The sequence below is a fragment of the Orcinus orca genome, chromosome 2, assembly GCF_937001465.1.
Source record: "Orcinus orca chromosome 2, mOrcOrc1.1, whole genome shotgun sequence".
NCBI classification, from domain to species: domain Eukaryota; kingdom Metazoa; phylum Chordata; class Mammalia; order Artiodactyla; family Delphinidae; genus Orcinus; species Orcinus orca.
The window spans coordinates 94,582,112-94,603,738 of record NC_064560.1 but is presented as its reverse complement, the minus strand read 5'-3'; the positions used below and the strand labels follow the sequence as shown (position 1 = coordinate 94,603,738).

At 40.2% G+C, this 21,627-nt stretch overlaps 1 protein-coding gene across 10 annotated transcripts in view; it reads right to left on the bottom strand.

Moving 5' to 3' along the window:
* The window catches only part of CSNK1G1 (casein kinase 1 gamma 1), a 144,713-nt gene that overhangs the window by 39,643 nt on the left and 83,443 nt on the right, over positions 1-21,627 (bottom strand). For 8 of the 10 annotated variants that reach the window (XR_007475651.1, XR_007475652.1, XR_004485828.2 and 5 more), the window contains one exon: positions 21,220-21,289. The exons of 1 other annotated variant lie outside the window; for it this stretch is intronic. Coding sequence is in view for 4 of the 9 variants with exons in the window: in XM_049706194.1 (XP_049562151.1) it covers positions 21,220-21,289 (70 nt within the window). In the remaining 5 variants the exon portion in view is untranslated. Of the gene's footprint in view, positions 1-3,444; positions 5,905-21,219; positions 21,290-21,627 lie in introns of those variants that run through there. One more of the 10 variants, XM_033437123.2, reaches the window with a different exon arrangement.

Here is a 21,627-nt window from a genome sequence, read left to right as displayed (position 1 = left end):
CTGGGCCTTTTTGAAACTATAGAGAAGGAGGAGCGATTTTCGTCCCCCTCGATCACTAAACTGGAAGGAGCTTAGCCTGAAGCTACCAGAGACAACCACATGAGAACAGGTAGACTACTTATCTGAGAATGAAACCAACACAGAGAAAGCAGAGCTGAGAGAAGCAGACAGACAAGTATACCACAAACCTGAGGACCAAGGACAATGCGGGTCCTGGATCTGGCTGGCCTGAGGTGAGAATCCTGGACTTCTCAGTCCTGTGAGCCAAGAAATTCTCTCCCCAACCCCCCACTCCCTCAATTAAGTGAGCTTGCACTCTATCATTTGAAAATGCAATGTGTCTAGACAGATATGCATACAACACTGCAAAAAAAATCCTTGTGCCTACATTTTGGGGCATGAATACAAATGCATCTTGAGGGTAGATTCCTTGAAGAGGAAATGCTGAGTCAAGGGTCATGCACATTTAACATTTTAGTATATGTTGCCACATTGCCAGTTCTAAATCCTCTCTGGTCCCTGGTCTGTTTCCAGTGCGCTTTTCACATTTAGTACTACCGTCCTATTACTTAAGTATCCAGGCCCATAGAGTATTTAAAAATGTTTTCAGAAGCTGCCTTGACTCATTCTTCTCAAAGCCCCAGCACTAGGTTACCTCCTCTCTTACACGTAGCCAGCAGCAGCATGTTTGGAGGAGTCTCCTAGGTTTTTGTCAAAATTATCATTGATATTTCAAAGTCAGGAGAATCCTTCCTCCCCCATTATTTGTTCAACACTACAATAAGAAATTTCCACTCAAAGCATACTTACATCACAAAAGTCTATTGGCCATAAACTGCTTTACAGTTTATGAAGTGTTTTTACATAGGCCTTCCCATTTAATCCTAACAAGTACATATAGGAATTACTATTCTCATTTTATGGGTAAGGAAATTCATTTGAAGTGACTTGCTCAGGTCATACACTGAGTGGTAATAGCCAAGACCTAAAACCCCACTTCCGCCTCCAAGTTTCAGGCTCTTTTCTTTTTGCCCGTGCTGTGCAGCATATGGGATCTTAGTTCCCCCACTAGGGATTGAACCCTGCACCCCCTGCGTTGGAAGCACAGAGTCTTAACCATTGGACTGCCAGGGAAGTCCCCCAGCCTCTTTTACTATACCACATACACCTATCTGCACCCTGAAGTCCACGGACATCTAGAGTGGCAGCGAGGACTACTGGGTCACATTACTTTCATAGGAGATTAACCAATTTAATAAAGAGTCAGTAAACCGTAGTCTGTGTGTGAACCTAAGGGACAATCACAAGATACTGATGATGTTGATAGGTTATGAACTCAAGTAATAAAGAAAGAGTAATTTTTTACTTACAAAAAGCACAGGTAAGATTCTATCAGGAGTGCATTAGTAGTATTTTTCTAATACAAATACCAATCTTTAAATTACACCTAATAAATTAAACATATCATTAGGAATTCAGAGGGCAATGTGGCATATGTTTAGATTAATATAGAAAGTATAAAAAGAAGATAAGCATATGTTTTCATTAACTTTGGACCCATTTAACAAATTTTTCCCAGAAGTCTCCTGATTGAAAAAAACAAACCCACTAAAGTATACAGTCTAATCATAGCACAGAAGCAGAGTGTCCCCTATTATTGAACTCTCTTAATACTTAATACCCTTCCTTAAGCGTCAAAATAGTCATGGAAGAGTAAAGTACCAAGTGTCACCCTCATTTTCTGAATGGGAAAGTAGAGGTTAACTGGATTGCCACAGAACTGGTCAATGGAACAGATGCTATAGGCTGCCATTCTTTCCTCATCTGAGCCTTCACGTAAACACCTCTCCAGTCAGAACAGATGTGACTTGGTGGAAAATTTGAGATGACCTTATAATTCTGGTCACTGAGGAGGCATGAAGACTTCCAAGGAGGCAAAGTGAACTTACTTATCTTGCTGATTTTCACTTAATCTAAGGAATAAGTCCCTGGCAGGCAGATTCTTAACCACTGTGCCACAAGGGAAGCCCCCAGTGTGTATTTTATACTTAGAGCACATTCGGATTAGCCACATTTCACGTGCTCAGTAGTCACATGTGGCTAGTGGTTCAGCTCTGTGAGAAGTTATGAAAGATATAAGTGAGGCTGACTTACATACAATAATGGAGCAGACAAGAGGTTCTGTACTTAGCAATCTGTATGATCCCGACCAAGAAGCTTTCTCCAGCCCATAACCCTCTCCTTCCTCTGAAACTCTCTATAACTGCTGATTCTGCTTACCTGGAGCCAATCACAGGTTGTCTCCCTCTTAGAATGTAAGTTAGTGGGGGCTTCCCTGGTGGCACAGTGTTTAAGAATCCACCTGCCCATGCAGGGGACATGGGTTTGAGCCCTGGTCTGGGAAGATCCCACATGCTGCAGAGCAACTGAGCCCGTGAGCCACAACTACTGAGCCTGAGCTCTAGAGCCCGTGAACCACAACTACTGAGACTGTGTGCCACAACTACTGAAGCCCGCGTGCCTAGAGCCTGTGCTCCGCAACAAGAGAAGCCACTGCAATAAGAAGCCCGCACACCGCAACAAAGAGTAGCCCCCACTCACCGCGACTAGAGAAAGCCTGTGTGCAGCAACGAAGACCCAACACAGTCGAAAATAAAAAGTAAATAAATAAATTTAGAATGTAAGTTAGGGGCAATGCCTACTCTTATTCACCACTGTATCCCCAGGGCTTTAGCTTAGACCACTACTTAACCCAAGTGCGATGCTCAGTGAACACCTCTTTAATAAATGTATGAACAGACACATACCTGCCTCTGGGCCTTAGCTTATTTTATTCTTAGAAAGCTTTCTTTACCCTTCTGTTTGAACATGTTCGAATAAATCATACCTCTTTTTGAAAGTTCAGCCCCATAGCTACCACCCTCTTTAAAAAGCCTTCCGTGTTTCCCATAATTAGAAACGATTTTTCCCTTTAGAACTTCCATATAATTTTATATGTAACTTAAAAAAATAACATTCCACACATTCTGTGTGTGTTATAGTTACTTACATACCTTAGTGAGCTCCTTGAGAGTAGTACAACAATGTCTTACAAAAAACATTATGAAAGCTCAATAAACATTACATTTTCCTTCCAATGGGCAGTGACCATGTTATTTATAACTCTGTGGCCCTCAAATTACTCACCGTAGTGCTATGGACACAGCTGATGCTGAGTTCTTGCTAGTGAAAACTTCATCTCCTTGCACTGACTAAAGTAATTATTAGTAAGAGACTCTACAGGTTGGTAAGAAAAGGTGAATTAAAGCCATATGAAGCATAAAGAAAGAGGAAAATGGAGAGAAAAGTTAAAAGTGTGTCAGACTGTTGAAAGCACAAAAGAGTGCAGAGGTGTACAGAGCTGACAAACTCTTCTTTTAAGGGGGTGGAATATAAAGCACTTACTTAGAAGTCATTGAAAGATGAAAATATTGGTCACAAAGGTTAAAACTTGATCTTTGGGCTTCCCTGGTGGTGCAGTGGTTGGGAGTCCACCTGCCGATGCAGGGGACTAGGGTTCTTGCCCTGGTCCGGGAGGATCCCGCGTGCTGCGGAGTAGCTGGGCCCGTGGCTGCTGGGCCTGCACGTCCGGAGCCTGTGCTCCGCAGCGGGAGGGGCCACAACAGTGAGAGGCCCGGGTATCGCCAAAAAAAAAAAAAAAAAAAAACTTGATTTTTTTGTTGGTTTTTGTCTTAAGTATGCATATAGATACATTATAGTCTACAAATACAAAAGAGCTTAGCTAGCAACTGGATTATCATTTTGATAACAGATGTGAGGCGTTATCTATCGTCATGTAGTCTGTTACTGGAACTTAAGGAAAATATTCTCTCTCACGATGACACTGAGAGATACTGGAAAGGAATTCACTGAGTTTTAATACAAGACAGTAGATACAGGCTTTCACCTTCTCATAACCCATAGGAATAATTCACTTCAACGACTCATCTCTTTCATTCCATAGTACTCCATAGCTTTGGGGATGCTAAATGCTACCTTCTCTCTTAATGATTAACCTTGACAAACTATGAGTTAAGGAGGGGGAGTGACTGAGGGCTGTGGTCAGTCCTATGATGGTCACTGAGACTTCTGCCTCTGCCCTCCTTCAAAAAGCATTCTCTAAGGGCAGCCACTAAGCTATTCTTAATGTCTGAAGAATGGCTTTGAAGACATAGAAGGAAGAGAAACATGCAGGTACATAGTAAGAGAGATGTGAGTAAAGACAGAAAAGTAAAGTATGATCAAGAATTAAAGGGAGAAAATGACGTCAGAAACTTTAGGGTCTGTGCAAACTTATAAGCAAGCTTCCTCTGACAGGCTTCGGTGCTTGACCTTTTCTAAACCTTTGCCTGCATAAGCACTATAATGGTTTTCTGGAACTAATCACCACACTCCAGCCCAGGCCACGTACATATAAGTTACTTGGGTCTATTTTTGGAACTCTGCCTTCTATTTTTCATGAAGATCCTTAAAAGAAGTCAAAATTCAAATAACAAATTCTGCCTTCACACTGAGCAAATATCTCTAGCAGTTCTGTACTCTGCAAAACAATGCACCGAAAAGGTGTCAGTACTTTGTGTAACTGTGAGGTGCATGCAGGCCACACAATTTCTATAATAAACTCACAACTCCCTATTTGCAATTAAAGGAATTACTGGCCCAACAAGTCTTCACCAGCTAAGTATCTAAAATAGAAGTGTGCTTTTTTTTTTTTGCAGGAGAGAGGAATAAATTTTATGTACATAATTAAAGATAATTACTCTCTATGCCTCATGTAACCTAGAGCTATTTGAGAGTTTTAAGGAGCAGAGAAGGGCCACAAGGGTTTGGCTCTAACAGATAAACAAGTCTCTCACAGCATTACATATGAACTTTTATGTTTATATTTCACGATACTATAGAGTACATTGTTAGCCGTAACATGAGAAATGTCCCAATGCTCGAAACTACGGAAAATAACACAAAGGACACACAACCAAAGAATTTATCCTAGTCCAGAAGTGTGCGGAGTGTTGAGTTTCAGAAATATCTGTTCCTATTTATGGCTAACTACTGTAGCTAGCTAATAAAGGTTAAAAGTCATGATGTTTTGTCCTTGGAAGAACGGAAAGGAATTCATAGTGCTATCACGACTAAATTAGCTCCATCAAAGACCAGCAAACTAGTACGGAGTATGACAATTATGCCTTTCCAAGCCCAGCAAATGAAACAATCCTTTCTATTTTTGCTTCACAAAGTTTTTGCTACAGATTGGATTTACGCTGTAAAATCAATAGAAGCATTTAAATGTCCTTTTAAAATGTTTTCTGGACAAGGTAGGTAGATTTGGAAATGTACACACATGCACACACACTCTTTAAGAGGAAAAGATGAAAAGCACAACACACTTTCCCTTGTCTGAAGTTTGCTCCATATACTGTAAGACAGAGTTTTGTTTTTGTTTTTAATTTATTTGGCTGCATTGGGTCTTGGTTGCTGTGAGCGAGCTTTCTCTAGTTGTGGCGAGCGGGGTCTACTCTTCGTTGCAGTGCACGGGCTTCTCATTGCGGTGGCTTCTCTTGTTGCGGAGCACAGGCTCTAGGCGCATGGGCTTCAGTAGCTGTGGCGCACGGGCTTGGTTGCTCCGCGGCATGTGGGATCTTCCCGGACCAGGGCTCGAACCCGTGTCCCTTGCATTGGCAGGCAGATTCTTAACCACTGCGCCACCAGAGAAGTCCCCCAGAGCTTTTTTTTAAGATTGAAGTATAGCTGATTTACAATGTTGTGTTAATTTTGGCTGTACAGCAAAGTGATTCAGTTATACATATACATACATTCTTTTTATATTCTTTTCTGTTATGGTTTATCATAGGATATTGAATATAGTTCCCTGTGCTATACAGTACGACCTTGTGTTTATCCATCCTATATAAACTAGTTTGCATCTTCTAATCCCAAACTCCCAATCCATCCTTCCCCCACACCCCCTCCCCTTTGGCAGCCACAAGTCTGTTCTCTATGTCTGTGAGTCTGTTTCAAGACAGAGATGTTTTCATATACCCATAATGGGCTCTTGCTACTGACTCACCAACCCAAGCACACTTTCATATTTAGGTTCTTCTCCCTGAGAGGAACAACAGTGACACTGGTGCTGTTCCTTCTGCAAAGTATATCCAAATATACTCCTCGTCCTTTACCCAGTGGACAGGACTTTAACTTTTTTGTTTTTTTTGTTTGTTTGTTTTTGCGGTACGCGGGCCTCTCACTGTTGTGGCCTCTTCCGTTGCGGAGCACAGGCTCTGGACGCGCAGGCTCAGCGGCCATAGCTCACGGGCCGGGGCACGAACCCGTGTCCCCTTCATTGGCAGGCGGACTCTCAACCACTGCGCCACCAGGGAAACCCTTTTTGTTTGTTTTTAATATGAGGCTTCTGCTGTTGCCCTAATGTTTATTTATTTCAAATATGCCACTCATGCTGAAAGGAGCAGGTCCTTCAAAGGGTGAAAGTTTGGCAGAAATGGCTTTAAATTCATCATTCCAGACCCTTCTAAGTATGAGAAGCTCTGTCTCTCTTAACACAGGGCCAAAGCAGATTTTTCTCTTAAGATTATTCTTTCCCAACAAGTGTATGATAAGTACAATAAACACAGGCACAATCAGCAGTGAAAGAGGGAGCTCTTTTTCTGGGAGTACTCACTGCCCTTTGCCAGGACATCACACGGTTGTTGTTTTCAGGCTCTACTCCCCACTTTGAGAATCTCAAGATGCTGAACTGCCTTAAGGCAAAATGTTTTGCTTTCTAGCAACGGTTACATGAAGAGAAAGAAAAGTATGGTCTGTGGGTCCACCATTTTCTTGTCACACTGTCAACTGTCTTCTCCCAGTTCTTAAGCCACATTCTTAGAGAACGTGCTCTATGCTGAGCGGTGGAGTCCATGTGATCCTGCGCACCCTTATCACAGAATTGGGACCAGAACTGGAAGGCTGTTCCAAGCTAAGTCAGCTGGTCTCTTTCCTAGGAACTTGCATGTTTTTTGGCCACGCCGTGTGGCATGCGGGATCTTAGTTCCCCGACCTGGGATCAAATCTGTGCCCTCTGCATTGGAAGCCTGGAGTCTTAACCACTGGACGACCAGGGAAGTGCCAGAGCTCGCAACTGAGATACAGGACTCCAGTCAATCTCTGCTGGTGCTTAAATGGAGAAGGGCTGCATAAAAGACTTTTTTCCACCAAATGTAAGGAGATGCAGAGAAGGCTGGTAACACATAGCAGATGAAGAGGGCTAACAGAAGCCAAGGCATAAGATTTTATGACACTAAGCGGAAGGAGGGTCAAATATAGTGTCAGAGTCCAGAAGAGTCAGACAGAAAGCCAGGGACAAAGAGCAGTTGTTTTGGTTCCTAGAGGCTTTCTAAGTGCTTTGTTCCAATCCCTAGTGAGACCTGTATATTTCCTTCCTTGGTTCCATGATATGTCCCTATGATTTTTCAGTAAATTCTCCTTTAGAATCATAGCTAAGTGGAATAGATTCTGTTCTTTGTAATCAAATGGTGTTTACCAACACACACACATAACTGTTCCTCTTGCTCTTCTATAACCATCACTTCCTAAACACTGTGTGCAAGACACTACACTAGATGCTTTAGGGAGAGAAGAAAAAACAAAGATAAGTAAGACACAGACTCTCTCCTTAGGGAGCTTACAGATAGAAAACAGAGAGGCAAACAGCTAACATAGTACTAGGTCAAGTCTTCCATAAAAATTAGCAAAAAGAGTGAGACATGGAATGGTGTAAGCATCAAATCCACTTACTTAAATTTCATGATATATGCTTGGCCAAAAAAAAGTTAAGAAATAAAAAAAACTACCATATTTTGAAGATGCATACCTTATTACATAAATTCTGCAGCACTGTATATACTGAACATCCATACCATGCATATTTACTGAGTATGATCATATACACAAATCCAGTTAGACTACACTCTATAGGCCACGGGCAATTTGAGAGATTTTTCAGGGCTGACTCTGGTTATGTGTGATTTTCACCTGTGTGCCAACTTTAGCTCCTAAACTCAAATAAGACTACGCTGTATTTAACAGTTGGTTTCCTTAGAAAATCTGTCACCCTTGAAATCCTAGCATTTTATTTATTTATATCTTTTTTGGCTGCATTGGATCTTCGTTGCTGCATGCGGGCTTTCTCTAGTTGCAGCGAGCGGGGGCTACTCTTCATTGTGGCACGGGGCCTTCTCATTGCAGTGGCTTCTCTTTTGCGAAGCACAGGCTCTAGGCTCGTGGTATTCAGCAGTTGTGGTTCGTGGGCTCTAGAGTGCAGACTCAGTAGATGTGGAGCACAGGCTTAGTTGCTCCATGGCATGTGCGATCTTCCCGGACCAGGGACTGAACCTGTGTCCCCTGCATTGGCAGGTGGATTCTTAACCACTGCGCCCCAGGGAAGTCCCGAAATCCTAGAATTTTAAATAAGATACCTATAAACTAGTATATAGAAGTGAGGTATGATCTGTGACAGCTGGTGGTGGTCTAGTTATTGACTGATTATTAGGTTATCCCAGCAGCTAACTGAACTGAAATATGGTGTTCTGAGAATTATCTTAGGATTTTGAACAAAGCCTTTATACTCAAATTAGGCTACGAGGCTCCTATAGTTGATGGTGCCTCAATACAGGAGACATGACAAACATAGATGGGCCCCAGCAACTTATTCTCTAACATTTTTTATTATCTGCCTAGAACTGTTTTCAATATCTTCAATATTTCAACTGTTTTCCAATCATAATATTCAAATTGACATTTAACTCATTCTATCCCTTTAGTATCTCATCTCTCAAATACATATTGGATAATAAAGCTAAAAGAACCTCAGCACTGTTTGAAACTTACACCTTCCCATTTGATAAACAGACCCCCATCTTATATTTAAATCAGAAAAATTTTTAATGAAAATATATACATAAAAAGATTAAGGGGGGGCTTCCCTGGTGGCGCAGTGGTTAAGAATCCGCCTGCCAATGAAGGGGACACGGGTTCAAGCCTTGGTCCAGGAAGATCCCATATGCCGCGGAGCAACTAAGCCCGTGCGCCACAACTACTGAACCTGTGCTCTAGAGCCCACAAGCCACAACTACTGAACCCACGTGCCACAGCTACTGAAGCCTGTGCGCCTAGAGTCTGTGCTCCGCAACAAGAGAAGCCACTGCAATGAGAAGTCTGTGCACCTCAACAAAGAGTAGCCCCCACTCGCCACAACTAAAGAAAGGCCGCGCACAGCAACGAAGACCCAACGCAGCCAAAAATAAATAAATTAAATAAATAAATATTAAAAAAAAAAAAGACTAAGGGGGACTTCCCTGGTGGCGCAGTGGTTAAGAATCTGCCTGCCAATGCAGGGGACAAAGGTTCGAGCCCTGGTCCCGGAAGATCCCATATGCCGCGGAGCAACTAAGCACGTGCGCCACAACTACTGAGCCTGCGCTCTTGAGCCCGCGAGCCACAACTACTAAGCCTACGTGCCATGACTACTGAAGTCCGCGTGCCTAAAGCCCGCGCTCTGCAACAAGAGAAGCCACCACAATGAGAAGCCCCTGCACCACAACGAAGAGTAGCCCCCACTCGCCACAACTACAGAAAGCCCACGCACGGCAATGAAGACCCAACACAGACAAAAATAAATTAAAAAAAAAAAAAGACTAAGGAAGTACACATGAGAATAGTAGTTGTGAGTAGAGAGATTAAATCTTTCTTTTATGTATTTTTCTAAACCTTCAATGATATTAGTTTTCTCCATAACTTAACAAAATAATTTTTTAAGTGAAAAAAAATTTTTCCTTTGGGCAAGCTGCACACAGATAGTTGTAAATTCCTTCTTTAAAGTTACTCTCTTTTGGGACTTCCCTGGTGGTCCAGTGGTTAAGACTCCATGCTCCCAATGCAGGGGGCCTGGGTTCGGTCCTGGTCAGGGAACTAGATCCCACACGCATGCTTCAATGAAGATTCCACATGCCGCAACCAAGACCCAGCACAGCCAAATAAATATTAAAAAAAAATGTTACTCTCTTTTTTAGGTAGCATAGTAAGAGATCTAGAGTCCTATCTTTTCTGAACTATAACTGTTGAGAGTGGAGCCAAGCAATACGTTGACAAATTATGACAACTGTTTCAATGTGATTGTGTCCAAATAATTTTCTACCCGCTGATGGGCCATTTATGTATGAAGATGTGCACTACTACAGCCATTATATTTATGAGAACCACACATAATTCCTACCTTCAAAAGGCTTAAATTCCAGAACTTTTGCCAGGCAGTTCTTGGATGCTCTAAGTTTATAGGTAATAGTGAATATACATGTCTCTGACTACACCAAATCCCTGTAGAAAAAATTTGGAGGACTTCATTCTAATATCTTGAATTATTCATTCATATCTCTATTCTTCTTCCTTAATACAGTTAATCAAGAATTGTTAGCATAAGCAAATAAAGAAGAGGCTGAGATCTTGAAGAGGAGAGTGTATACATAAAAGAAAGAAGCTGTCACTTAACTTGGTGATCTCACTGCCAGTGAAATCCTGCTGGAAGAGTTTATATACTGAGATTTCATCAATTTGACATCTGTTGAGTCTCTTCTTTGGATTAAGTGATATGCAAATAATACTATAATGAATAAAAGATGCTTCTCACCCTTAAAAAGCTCACAACCCAGGGAACCCTCCTTACATTGTTGGTGGGGATGTAAACTGGTGCAGCCACTATGGAAGACAGTATGGAGGTTCCTCAAAAAAACTAAAAATAGAGTTGCCCTATGATATAGCAATCCCACTCCTGGCCATATATCTGTAGAAATCTATAATTCGAAAAGATATATGCATCCTAATGTTCACTGCAGCACTATTTACAATAGCCAAGACATGGAAACAACCTAAATGTCCATCAACAGATGAATGGATAAAGAAGATGTGGTGCATATATACAATGGAATGCTACTCTGCCATAAAAAAGAATGAAATAATGCCATTTGTGGCAACATGAATCGACCTAGAGATTATCATACTATGTGAAGTAAGTCAGAAAGAGAAAGACAAACACCATGTGATATCAATTATGTGTGGAAGCTAAAATATGACACAAATTAATTTATCTATGAACAGAAATAGACTCACAGACATAGAGAACATACTTGTGGTTGCCTAGGGGGAGGAGGGTAAGGGAGGGATGGATTGGGAGTTTGGGATTAGCAGATGTAAACTATAATATTAGAATAAACAACAAGGTCCTACTGTATAGCACAAGGAACTATATTCAATATCTTGTAATAAACCATAATAGAAAAGAATATGAAAAAGAATGTATAACTGAATCACTTTGCTGTACAGCAGAAATTAACACACATTGTAAATCAACTATACTTCAATAAAATAAATGGAAAAATAAGTTCACAATCCAGCAGCATATTACACTGTGAAAAGTCCACAGAATGAGGGATATGGCTCTCTCTCTGTAAGTTCTCTCATTACAGTGCCTCAGGGGTAGAATGTGGACTTCCTTGGTGGCTCAGTGGTTAAGAATCCGCCTGCCAATGCAGGGGCATGGGTTTGAGCCCTGGTCCGGGAACTTAGTTGCAGAGCAACTAAGCCCGTGCACCACAACTACTGAGCCTGCGCTCTAGAGCTCACAAGCCACAACTACTGAGCCTGTGTGCCTAGAGCCCATGCTCCTAACAAGAGAAGCCCCCACACCGCAACGAGAGTAGCCCCCGCTCGCCGCAACTAGAGAAGGCCCGTGTGCAGCAACAAAGACCCAACGCAGCCATAAATAAATAAATAAATTTATTTTTTAGAAAAGGGTGGACTATATATAAGGAATAAGGAAGTATTCCTTGCAGTAATTCCTTTTTTTTTTTTTTTTTTTTTGGCTGCACCACTCGGCATGCAGGATAGTTCCCCCATCAGGGATTGAACCCGTGTCCCTTGCATTGGAAGCATGGAGTCTTAACCTCTGGACCACCAGGGAAGTCTCGAGGTAATTCTTATGTTATGCAAACTGAACTAAGAGATGAAAAAGAATAAGGAGTTTTGGTAGCTGCCATGCTAGAGCTGAGATCAGCAAACTATAGCCTTTAGGTCAAATCTGGCCCAACCACTTTTGCATGATTAGAGAACTAAGAATAGTTTCTACATTTTTAAATATTTGAAAAAAATTTAAAGAAGAATATTTCAGCAGTGAAAATTACATAAATTTCAAATTTCAGTGTCCATGAATAAATCTTTATTGGAATATAGGTCATTTATTTACAAACTGTTTAAGGCTATGTTTCTGCTACAAGGACAACAAGAGCTGAATATAGATAACACGAGTTGAATAGTTACAACAGAGACAAGTGGCCCACCAAGCCTAAAGTATTTACTATCTGTCCCCTTACACTGTCTGGCTTCCTAAGAAATCTCACCTTCTACACTGGAGGCAGGAGGCAGCTCAACCATTTGTATCTTTCATTTTGGGGGGCAATGACATTCACTAACATTCCCACAGACTACTGTAATAAACCTTACTTGTGATGTTTCAGTAGTTCATCACTAGTAAGACCACTTCCTTTGAGAATTCAGAGATGAATCCAGTTATGGTAAGGACCAAATATTAATGAATCCTTTGGCCTGGTCCTTGCATAGTGGTTTCAATTCCATTTTACAAAACAAAAATAGGTATGGCAATTGGATTTTTTTTTTCTGGGGTTCTTTTCCAGGTAGTACAAGATGGCTGTGGCCAAGTGTCCCCTCCAAACTGGCACGAAAGGCTGTGGAGTTGTAGAAGCAAAAGTGGTCATTCTCACCAAGCAGGCTCATAACTGTATTTCAACACGACCACATTGAGCTCCTCTGAAAGAAACAAACATCTCAAGATCACAGATGTGATGGGTTCACCACAGCAGAATTCTGCTCTATTAAGTCAGAGAAAGGACTGGGAAATATTAAGTCACTATTGTTTGAGAATCCATCAAAAATTCTTCAAAAATGAAACTGTTATCTCTTCATTCTGATATTTTTCAAAGCTATAAGAAATGTAAATAGGATATTTCCATTGCTACAGAAAGTTAGATCTTTGGTTTCAATGTAAAACAATGCTGCCTTGTGTTTATATAGCACTTTTTCCTTAAGGATTCAAGGCCTTTACAGACATTACCTCATTCATCCCTGGAAGCTCTGCAAACTCAATAAGAAAGAGGAGGTTTCCTGTTACATGAATAAGGAAACTGAGGCATAGCAGGGGCACAAGGTTAATAGTAACTCACAGAAAAACAGTGGGAAAACTTGGGCTAAACTTTTCTCCTTGCTCCCATTCTTGGCTGTCTCCACTTATGCACACTGTCTATAATTAGAGATGGCAAGTGTCTAAATCTCCAGTTCTCAAAATGTAATTTCAAGACTGCCCATTTATACTAATTAAGATTGGTTTTCCCTGAATTTAGTGGTATATGTCTCCTCTCTCTGTAATACCTCTGGCAGAGAGACTTCTGAAAAACTTATATATGGCAAGAAAGAATCCAGATTTCACTTTCTTTTACCAAGTTCACTATTTCATCCTTTCTTCTCTTGTTATGAAAACTTTCTGCCCAACTGGAGACGAAAACGTTTCTTCTCAATTCCTTAAAGCACTCCTAACTATTGAACATCTACGCTGACCCATGTTATTTGTTCGTAACTACTCTTGTTGTAGGATTCACTTCTATTTTCAGTAAAATCCCCATCTTTCCAACATCTCTTCAGATGTTCTTATTTTTTATTTCCCTGTGTCCTGCTTCCTGTGTTTGCCCAGCCTATTTATAATTTACTCCTAAGGAAGTCCACAACACTACAGGACGGTTTTGCCAATCTCACACTTTCTCATGATATTCTTCAGATTTATGCTTTATTTCTCTCTTGAAGTAGAACCATGTTCCTGTTAACTTAACAGGTGCCTAGATTCAAAGCTCTTTTTCTGGTACCAACCTATACCTCCTACCTTTTCTGATGACATATAAAACCACTCCTTCCCAGAAACTTCAAAATTGCAGAGTATGAATACTTCTTTTAAAAATTTTATTGGTGTATAGTTGATTTACAATGTTGTGTTAGTTTCAGGTGTACAGCAGAGTGATTCAGTTATACATATATATATATTCTTTCTTTTTCAGATTCTTTTCCCATATAGGTATTACGGAATATGAATACTTTATTCATAGCATAAAGGTTTCAGTGGGTGAAAATGGCTTGGGTGGGGTAGCTCTGAGCTCCTCAGTTGCACATATGGCACAAGTATTCAACCCAAATGATTAATTTACTTTGGAAAGAAATGTTTCAAAACCTAGATCACCCAAGGCCATAAAAGATTTTGGAGGTAACAAAGGCATGAAATTTGGGGGCACCGTATGAAACAGGAAATCCTACTGTTTCGCTAGGGGAAGGTTCTGGGGCTTTGCATCAATTAACACTTTAACAACTATGTCCCACTATTCTATTACAATTAGGCAAGGGGTAATGGGTAGAAGGTGCCCGGCATCTGGCCTCTGCTCGGTATCCACACAAGACAGAAATCTGTAGGAAAACATGGGACAAACACATTCCTAGCTCAGGTTTTCCTACTGTATGACCCTGGGTAAAGTAAGTTACTAAACTTCCCTGTGCTCAAAATGGGAAAAATGAAATAACCATATAAAGTACCTAGTGGGCACTTAAGTTCACTTGCTTTCTCTTTCCAATGAGATTTTTGCCTGGGCTTTGTTACACTGTGAAATTTCAGTAAGTATCTTATTGTCTTTTTAATTTTAAAGATTTTATTTATTTATTTATTGGCCTCGCCACGAGGCTTGCGGGAGTTCCCTGACCAGGGATAGAACCCGTACCCCCTGTAGTGGAAGTGCGGAGTCCTAACCTCTGGACCGCCAGGGAATTCCCTTTTGCTGTCTTTAATTTGAGGATTACCATCTCCTTTACAAGAAAGGCAAAGCAGAATAGTCATTAGCAGATTAGAATAGCTGCTGGAAAGCCAGGACATGGCAGCTCAGGCTTAGATTGTCTATGATATGATATTTATTCCCAGAGCCCCTGAGAATTTTTCCCAGGCAGGTTGCTGGGTAGAAGTGGAAATAAATGTTTAACCAGAGCACGGTGACTGCTTCTACTACCTTTAGGATCTCTCAAGACAATTAAGAAGCCTCCAGAAGCAAAGAGATCATTGTATTATCTGTTTATATTATAAATTAGGCCTTTCCAAATGCCAAGTGAAGTGATGGGAATTTACCATAACCTACCTTACTACTTTTACTAAAAATATCCAAGCTATTGTTCAAAACCACTGTTCCTAAGAAACAGCTAACTCTGAGAACAGTAACAGAAGGCAACTTTATTGCTCCTTCTGGCTACTTCAGAGGTCTCCACCAGATTTTATCACTTGCACTCTCATTTCTGTCTCTAGAATCCTATTTTCTTGCCATTTGCCTATTCACCCCTCCCCCATCTTCCTTCATTTGCTCCTGCTCTTGCTGACTCATTCCCTCTCCCTTCCTCCCTCTCTCTCCTGCCACTTCAGCTGCATGCTTGGTTCTGGTTTATTCACCTTTTAGTTAATTACCAAACATATACTGACCCGTATTATGTGACCAGTCCCTATCTAGCTATGAACCTTCGTGCTCATACTGTCCCTCTCTTATGTTTAGGGCTCCTCTCTGTTGAGGCCACTGGTTTTGCCTATCTCTGCCCCAAACCTGTCATCCACATGTCCTGTTCCTGTGTGTTAGGACATAAGCAAAAGTGGGAGGTGTGCTGGATAAAAGATTTGTTGGCTGGGAAATTTATAAACTGACAATGTATATACTCTCCTAAGTAAAAGGACACTCAGAGCACAGGGAAACCTAAAAACATTCCCATAACAGGAAAATAAGTTTGAGATTTACCCATGGTGACTATATTACAATTAACCCAACAATGATCACTGAAGAAAATGATAAGAAAATAAGAAAGATGGTTAAAACTCACTGGGTGCTTTCATCTGCTGAATGCAAGGCTTACAGTCTTTAATTACCATGATTAAATACTGTTCTTTCTTGTGAAGCTGGCCCATTGTACCAAACAAATACTGAAGCTACCAGGAGGGCAAGCCAGCCCCAGGGAACCCAGAGTCAATCTTTAAGTCCCTTATTTCTAATCTTGTGTACTCAGAACAACCTATACAAAGTTACATCTGAAAAGAAAAGTATAACTGTGCTCAGTGCCAAAGCCCTTTGTACTGTGAAAAATCAAAACAATGATATAAGAAAAAATGAAGCAAAAATAAGACAAAACTGAAGAATGTATTTGGTTTAGTCACTGGAGAAAACCTAAAACTTTGATGTTCCAACAGTGAGGAAAAGAATAATATAATAATTTTCCGTAGTCATTACATATAGTTGCAGAGTTCACATTTTAAAAATACTGTTTTGCTTTGAAATAAATTTGTAAATTCTCCAGCAATATCAGGCTCAATAACTGAACCATAATTTGCAAATAAAAATCTACCCCACCCGCACCCATCCAAATATGTGAAAATAGTAGATAATGTTCCCATTTGGATTCACTGACTACTGGGTGTCCACTTTGCCAGGGTTATATTTATGATGTAATTAACTTAGAAAAATAAGTTTATATCTTCTGAAACTGAGTAAGACCCCAAGTATAAATATCTGCACCAGGATGTTTTTTGCATGGTAACATGGTCTTTAAAGTTTTTAATACAATCTCAGTGTTCAAATAGGTCTTAAAAAGTCACGTAATCTAACTTTCTACCCAGTGCACAAATCTCCCTTATAACATCCAGAATGTATAACTGTTTAACTTCTGCCTGAAAACTGCCCTCCTGCTAAGAGACAGGAAATCCTATTGCATAAGACAGCTTATTCCAGTTCACAATTTGGTTCTTTTCTTCCTACAAGAAGGTGTTTGGAAAGAAAGGAAACACAGTATTGCCCCACTTTATCATCATTTGTTGACCTTATGCCTGAAACTGTTAACACATGGCTCCAGATAAATGGGGACAGAAACAGGTTGCTTGGTGATGGAAGAGGTAAGAGAGAGACCATAAATCCACTGCTGCAGTCTTTTAAAAAATTAGCTATTATAATAACAATACAATAATAATACATGATCAGGGCAAAAAATACAACCAACGTGAAAGGATTAAAGTGTAAACCTAAAGACTGCTTCCCATTTCTAATCATTCTCTTCAAAGATAATCATTAACTTTTTTTTTTTTTTTTTTTCCGGTATGCGGGCGTCTCACTGTTGTGGCCTCTCCCGTTGCGGAGCACAGGCTCCGGACGCGCAGGCTCAGCGGCCATGGCTCACGGGCCCAGCCGCTCCGCGGCACGTGGGATCTTCCTGGACCGGGGCACAAACCCGTGTCCCCTGCATTGGCAGGCGGACTCTCAACCACTGCGCCACCAGGGAAAGCCCTCTGCTTTTTTTTAATAGCTAATTCCGTGGTATAAATATATCACCATTTATTTACCCAGACCCATATTGATGACACTTAGATTACTTTCACACTGTTTTAGCTGTGATACAAAGTCAAACTTATCTTACTGAAATTTCTTTCTATAATTTTTATTCTGGAATCCTTTGGAATAAACTTAATCTATCATTTAATAGATCTTTAAACATTTGAAAATCACCATTGTATCATATGCGGAGTAAATGGCAGAACATAAGAAGGAAAAGTTTTGAGTTATATACTCAGGTATATCAATAGGAGAAATGCTTTCTTCAAATAAAAACAAGCTACAAGTCTGACAGCGCTAAATGCATGCCTAAATTATGGTCTACAAAGCTGACAGGATATTATACAATGATTAGAAACGTGTATCTAATGCAGCATCAAGACAAATGTTACAATGTTCAGTGAATGAAGACATGCAATTGCATGTGAACTGAGATTAACTATGAAATATGTCTGCATATGAAAAAGAGAAATATTCAAATAAAATGTGGCTGAGTTAGGGTGATAAGGACATGGACCACCATCTCCTTTCAAAATATCCTTTAATATTTCATAATTTGGTTTCTACAATAAATGAAAAAAGGAAAAAATGACAGCTTTTAGGAAGACCAAAATCCTCATTCTCAGTTTCAAGACTCTCAAGGCCCTCTTTCTTCCCTGATTATCTTAGAGATAACCTTCACAGTAAATAATCAGGTCTTGAAATTCTTGATGGCAAAGTTACAATCAGCAAAGAAAGCTTGAAGTGTGACTGTCCACTAGAGAACACGACGGTATAGAAGGGAAGAAGTTAGAGATCAAACAAGGAAAAGAAGGGACAATCAGGAAGAGCTCCACCTTAAACCATGTTCACAATCATCCAGTACTACCATTTTTGTTCTATCTACCCATGAGTAGAGAACTGGTATGAATTTCCAGATCATACAGTCAGGGCAATGTAGGGGTCAAAAAGCAAGGTAATGAATAAGACTTTTGTACTTAAGGAAAAAATGGTCAAATTATTCTCAAGCCAACACAGAAGTTCTTATTCTAGGAATTTAAAGTCTCAAGCTATACCAGTGTCCTTTAAATTCATAATCACTCATTTCTCCCCCCAAATTTCATCCATTTATTTCTTAAGTACTGATTAATTCCTTGAACAAATCTAAGTCACAATGGGCTTTTTTTTTTCTTTTTAAATATTCCTTGTCATGATATCCAAATATCGTGCAAATCTTCGGCCTGTGCTGAATAATGACAGACGAAGCATCAATGAGTAAAAACAACGATTGCATAATTTTGGTTTGTGTGCTTTCAGCGTGAAAGGCTGTTTATTTACAGCGCCACAGCATCACCTTGGTTCTGAAGAGAAGGGCATATGTGCTCTAGCTGCTCATACATTAACTACTGAGGAGTAACATTGGCAGCAGGGAACTTCACTCTAGAAAAATAGGAAGAGAAATGCTTGTGCCTGTAACTTAGGAAGAAGCTCTAGTGTTCATGCTCACATTTATAGGGAGACATGGTGAAATCTTGTCTACTTTGTCAACTGATCTACTTTCAAAATAAATTTCCTGGCCTCTCGCCTTCTGAGATGGCCCACGCTCTGTGGAGTGTGTTTCTCCCAGGGCCGTTCTCACCTTTTGAGACGGACTACATTCTGTCTACGGAATGTGTATCTCTCTAAATAAATCCACTTTTTACCTATCATAAATAAATAATTTCCCCTTTTCAGCCATCCTCAGGGGAATATCTTTCTTAATATCTTGGCAAAAATCTAAAACGCATGCTTATCAAATCTTCCTAAGTTCCTTCTGTCACCAGAATTCTTCCCAGCTTCCTCTTATGTGAAAGAACTATGTAGGGTCCTGAGATACATTTGAGACACCAGGGTGAAGAAGACACAAGCCTGTTCTTAAGGAGCTTATAGTAGTCTTAGGGAAGGGGCAGGGTGGATATGCAGTTATAATTAAAAAACAGTCAATGTGTAATCATCAGTAACAGAATTAGGATTGAAAAGCATCCGAATACTTAGTAATAATGGGATAAAATAAGATGACACTTAGGAGGTTCTGGTGATCAAAATCAATTATATAACCAGAAAAATTCAGAAAGCCTTGGTTGATGGCAGCTTATGTAAAAAAGACATAAAGGTTTCAACTGAGTAGAACTCCACAAATGCACAAAAGTCAACTATGTAAAATGGCTGTTAAAATAGCTAACCTAGGGGCTTCCCTGGTGGCGCAGTGGTTGAGGGTCTGCCTGCTGATGCAGGGGACACGGGTTCATGCCCCGGTCCGGGAGGATCCCACATGCGGCGAAGCGGCTGGGCCCATGAGCCATGGCCGCTGAGTCTGCGCGTCCGGAGCCTGTGCTCCACAACGGGAGAGGCCACAACAGTGAGAGGCCCACGTACCGCAAAAAAAAAAAAAAAATATCTAACCTAAATTAATAGAACTATTGTGTCCAGATCAAGGAAGATAATAATCCCACTGCCTCCAAATCCAGAGTTACTGGTGCTGTTTTATGAGGCTCATTTAAGAGGGACATCACAAAACCAGGAGTGTGTGTGTGTGTACATTCATGCTTCCTAGTGGAGCAATGACAGTGAAGTAACTGTTAATCACATAACGCAAAAAACTGAAGGAACTGAAGACACGCAGCTTAAAAGAAGACTTGCAGGTGAGCAGTGGAGGGGCAGCATATAACAGCTGAGATGAATGCATTTGAGCTGTCTGCAAGAACTCATGTTAGGTTCAATGAAAGACAAACGCTCATCCTGGCCTCCCTAGGTTATGACTATGGCTGATTATTGCCATGGTCAGGGTATAAGATGACTTGAATAACACCCAGTGGCTCTTATATAATTGTATATATTTTAGGAAGTGAAACTCAAATTCCTTCAACAGTACCTTCAATAATGGTACTTGAAATAGAAACTATGTTTCAGTCATTCACAAAAAACTGTCACATTGAAGAAGCATAAAGCAGAGGAATGTCTATTAATGTCAAACAATTAAACTAGCACTGGAGGATTTCATCTTCTGCAATAGGAATCCTATGGGTTCAACCTCCTTAGAGTTGGTAACATTTGTTCAGTCAATATATTTTTCTGCAAGCCAGTAAAATATTTCAGAAATTTGACCTTTTTGGTAAAAAAACAGGAATGTTTTTAAAAATTATAAACTTAATTTTTTAAAAATCCTCAGAGGTCATAGGTTATTACAATCATATAGATAGGTCTTCTAAATTAATGAGAACAATAGATAAAGTGACAGTGTTAAGGTATTTCAGAAGATATATTTTAGTAGTATGTCTTTAAAATGGATATATAGTCTCAATGTGGTAAAAACAGCTTGAAAATTACCAACACCTCCTCCTTTCTTTCTGTATACACAAAGGAATGAAAAGAGAATGAATAAACTACCAAAAAGCAAAAACCATTCCATGTGTATTTCAGGTGAATGAAAGCATTCACAGGTTGGTCTGTGGGCAGGCATGGTAGCATAGACCCCCAATCAACTCAACTGCCCTTCTAGATGCCAGAGAGTAAGTAGCTTTTTAGTTGACTATGTGTATTTACCTATCCAGCAAGTAGGGGAGATACATGGTCTGGCAAAAAAGGTAGACAAGAAAATTTACATATGTTAGGGCTTCCAGCTAAGCTATATTCTGAATAAATGGAGGAAACATTGACTTACCTGCACTGCCGAGCTGTTTATAAAACCTGTACTCTAAATGAAGCTGTGGAGCACGTGATTTTATTGGTTCCTGAAACCCAAGAAGAGAAATTGTGATCAGATTTAGACAGTTTTTTCATTCCTAGGTTTTCAGAGTAAACCAGGGCTAAGACCACTTAATATTTTAGAGATGATATTCATATACAATAGCATTTTCTTACCACAATTTCTCTTTGAAAGCACATCTAGGGGAAGATGAAGCTGAATTATATACAATCCCTGCCATGGATGTTTAAATAAAAATACTCTGTATGAGACATCACTCAAGGATAGCTCTCTCACCATGAAGTATTCTTCTGAAATATATTCTCCTAGGAAACCAGGTGCCAAATCTTTTAATTAAATACCAGCAAGTAGGGCTTCCCTGGT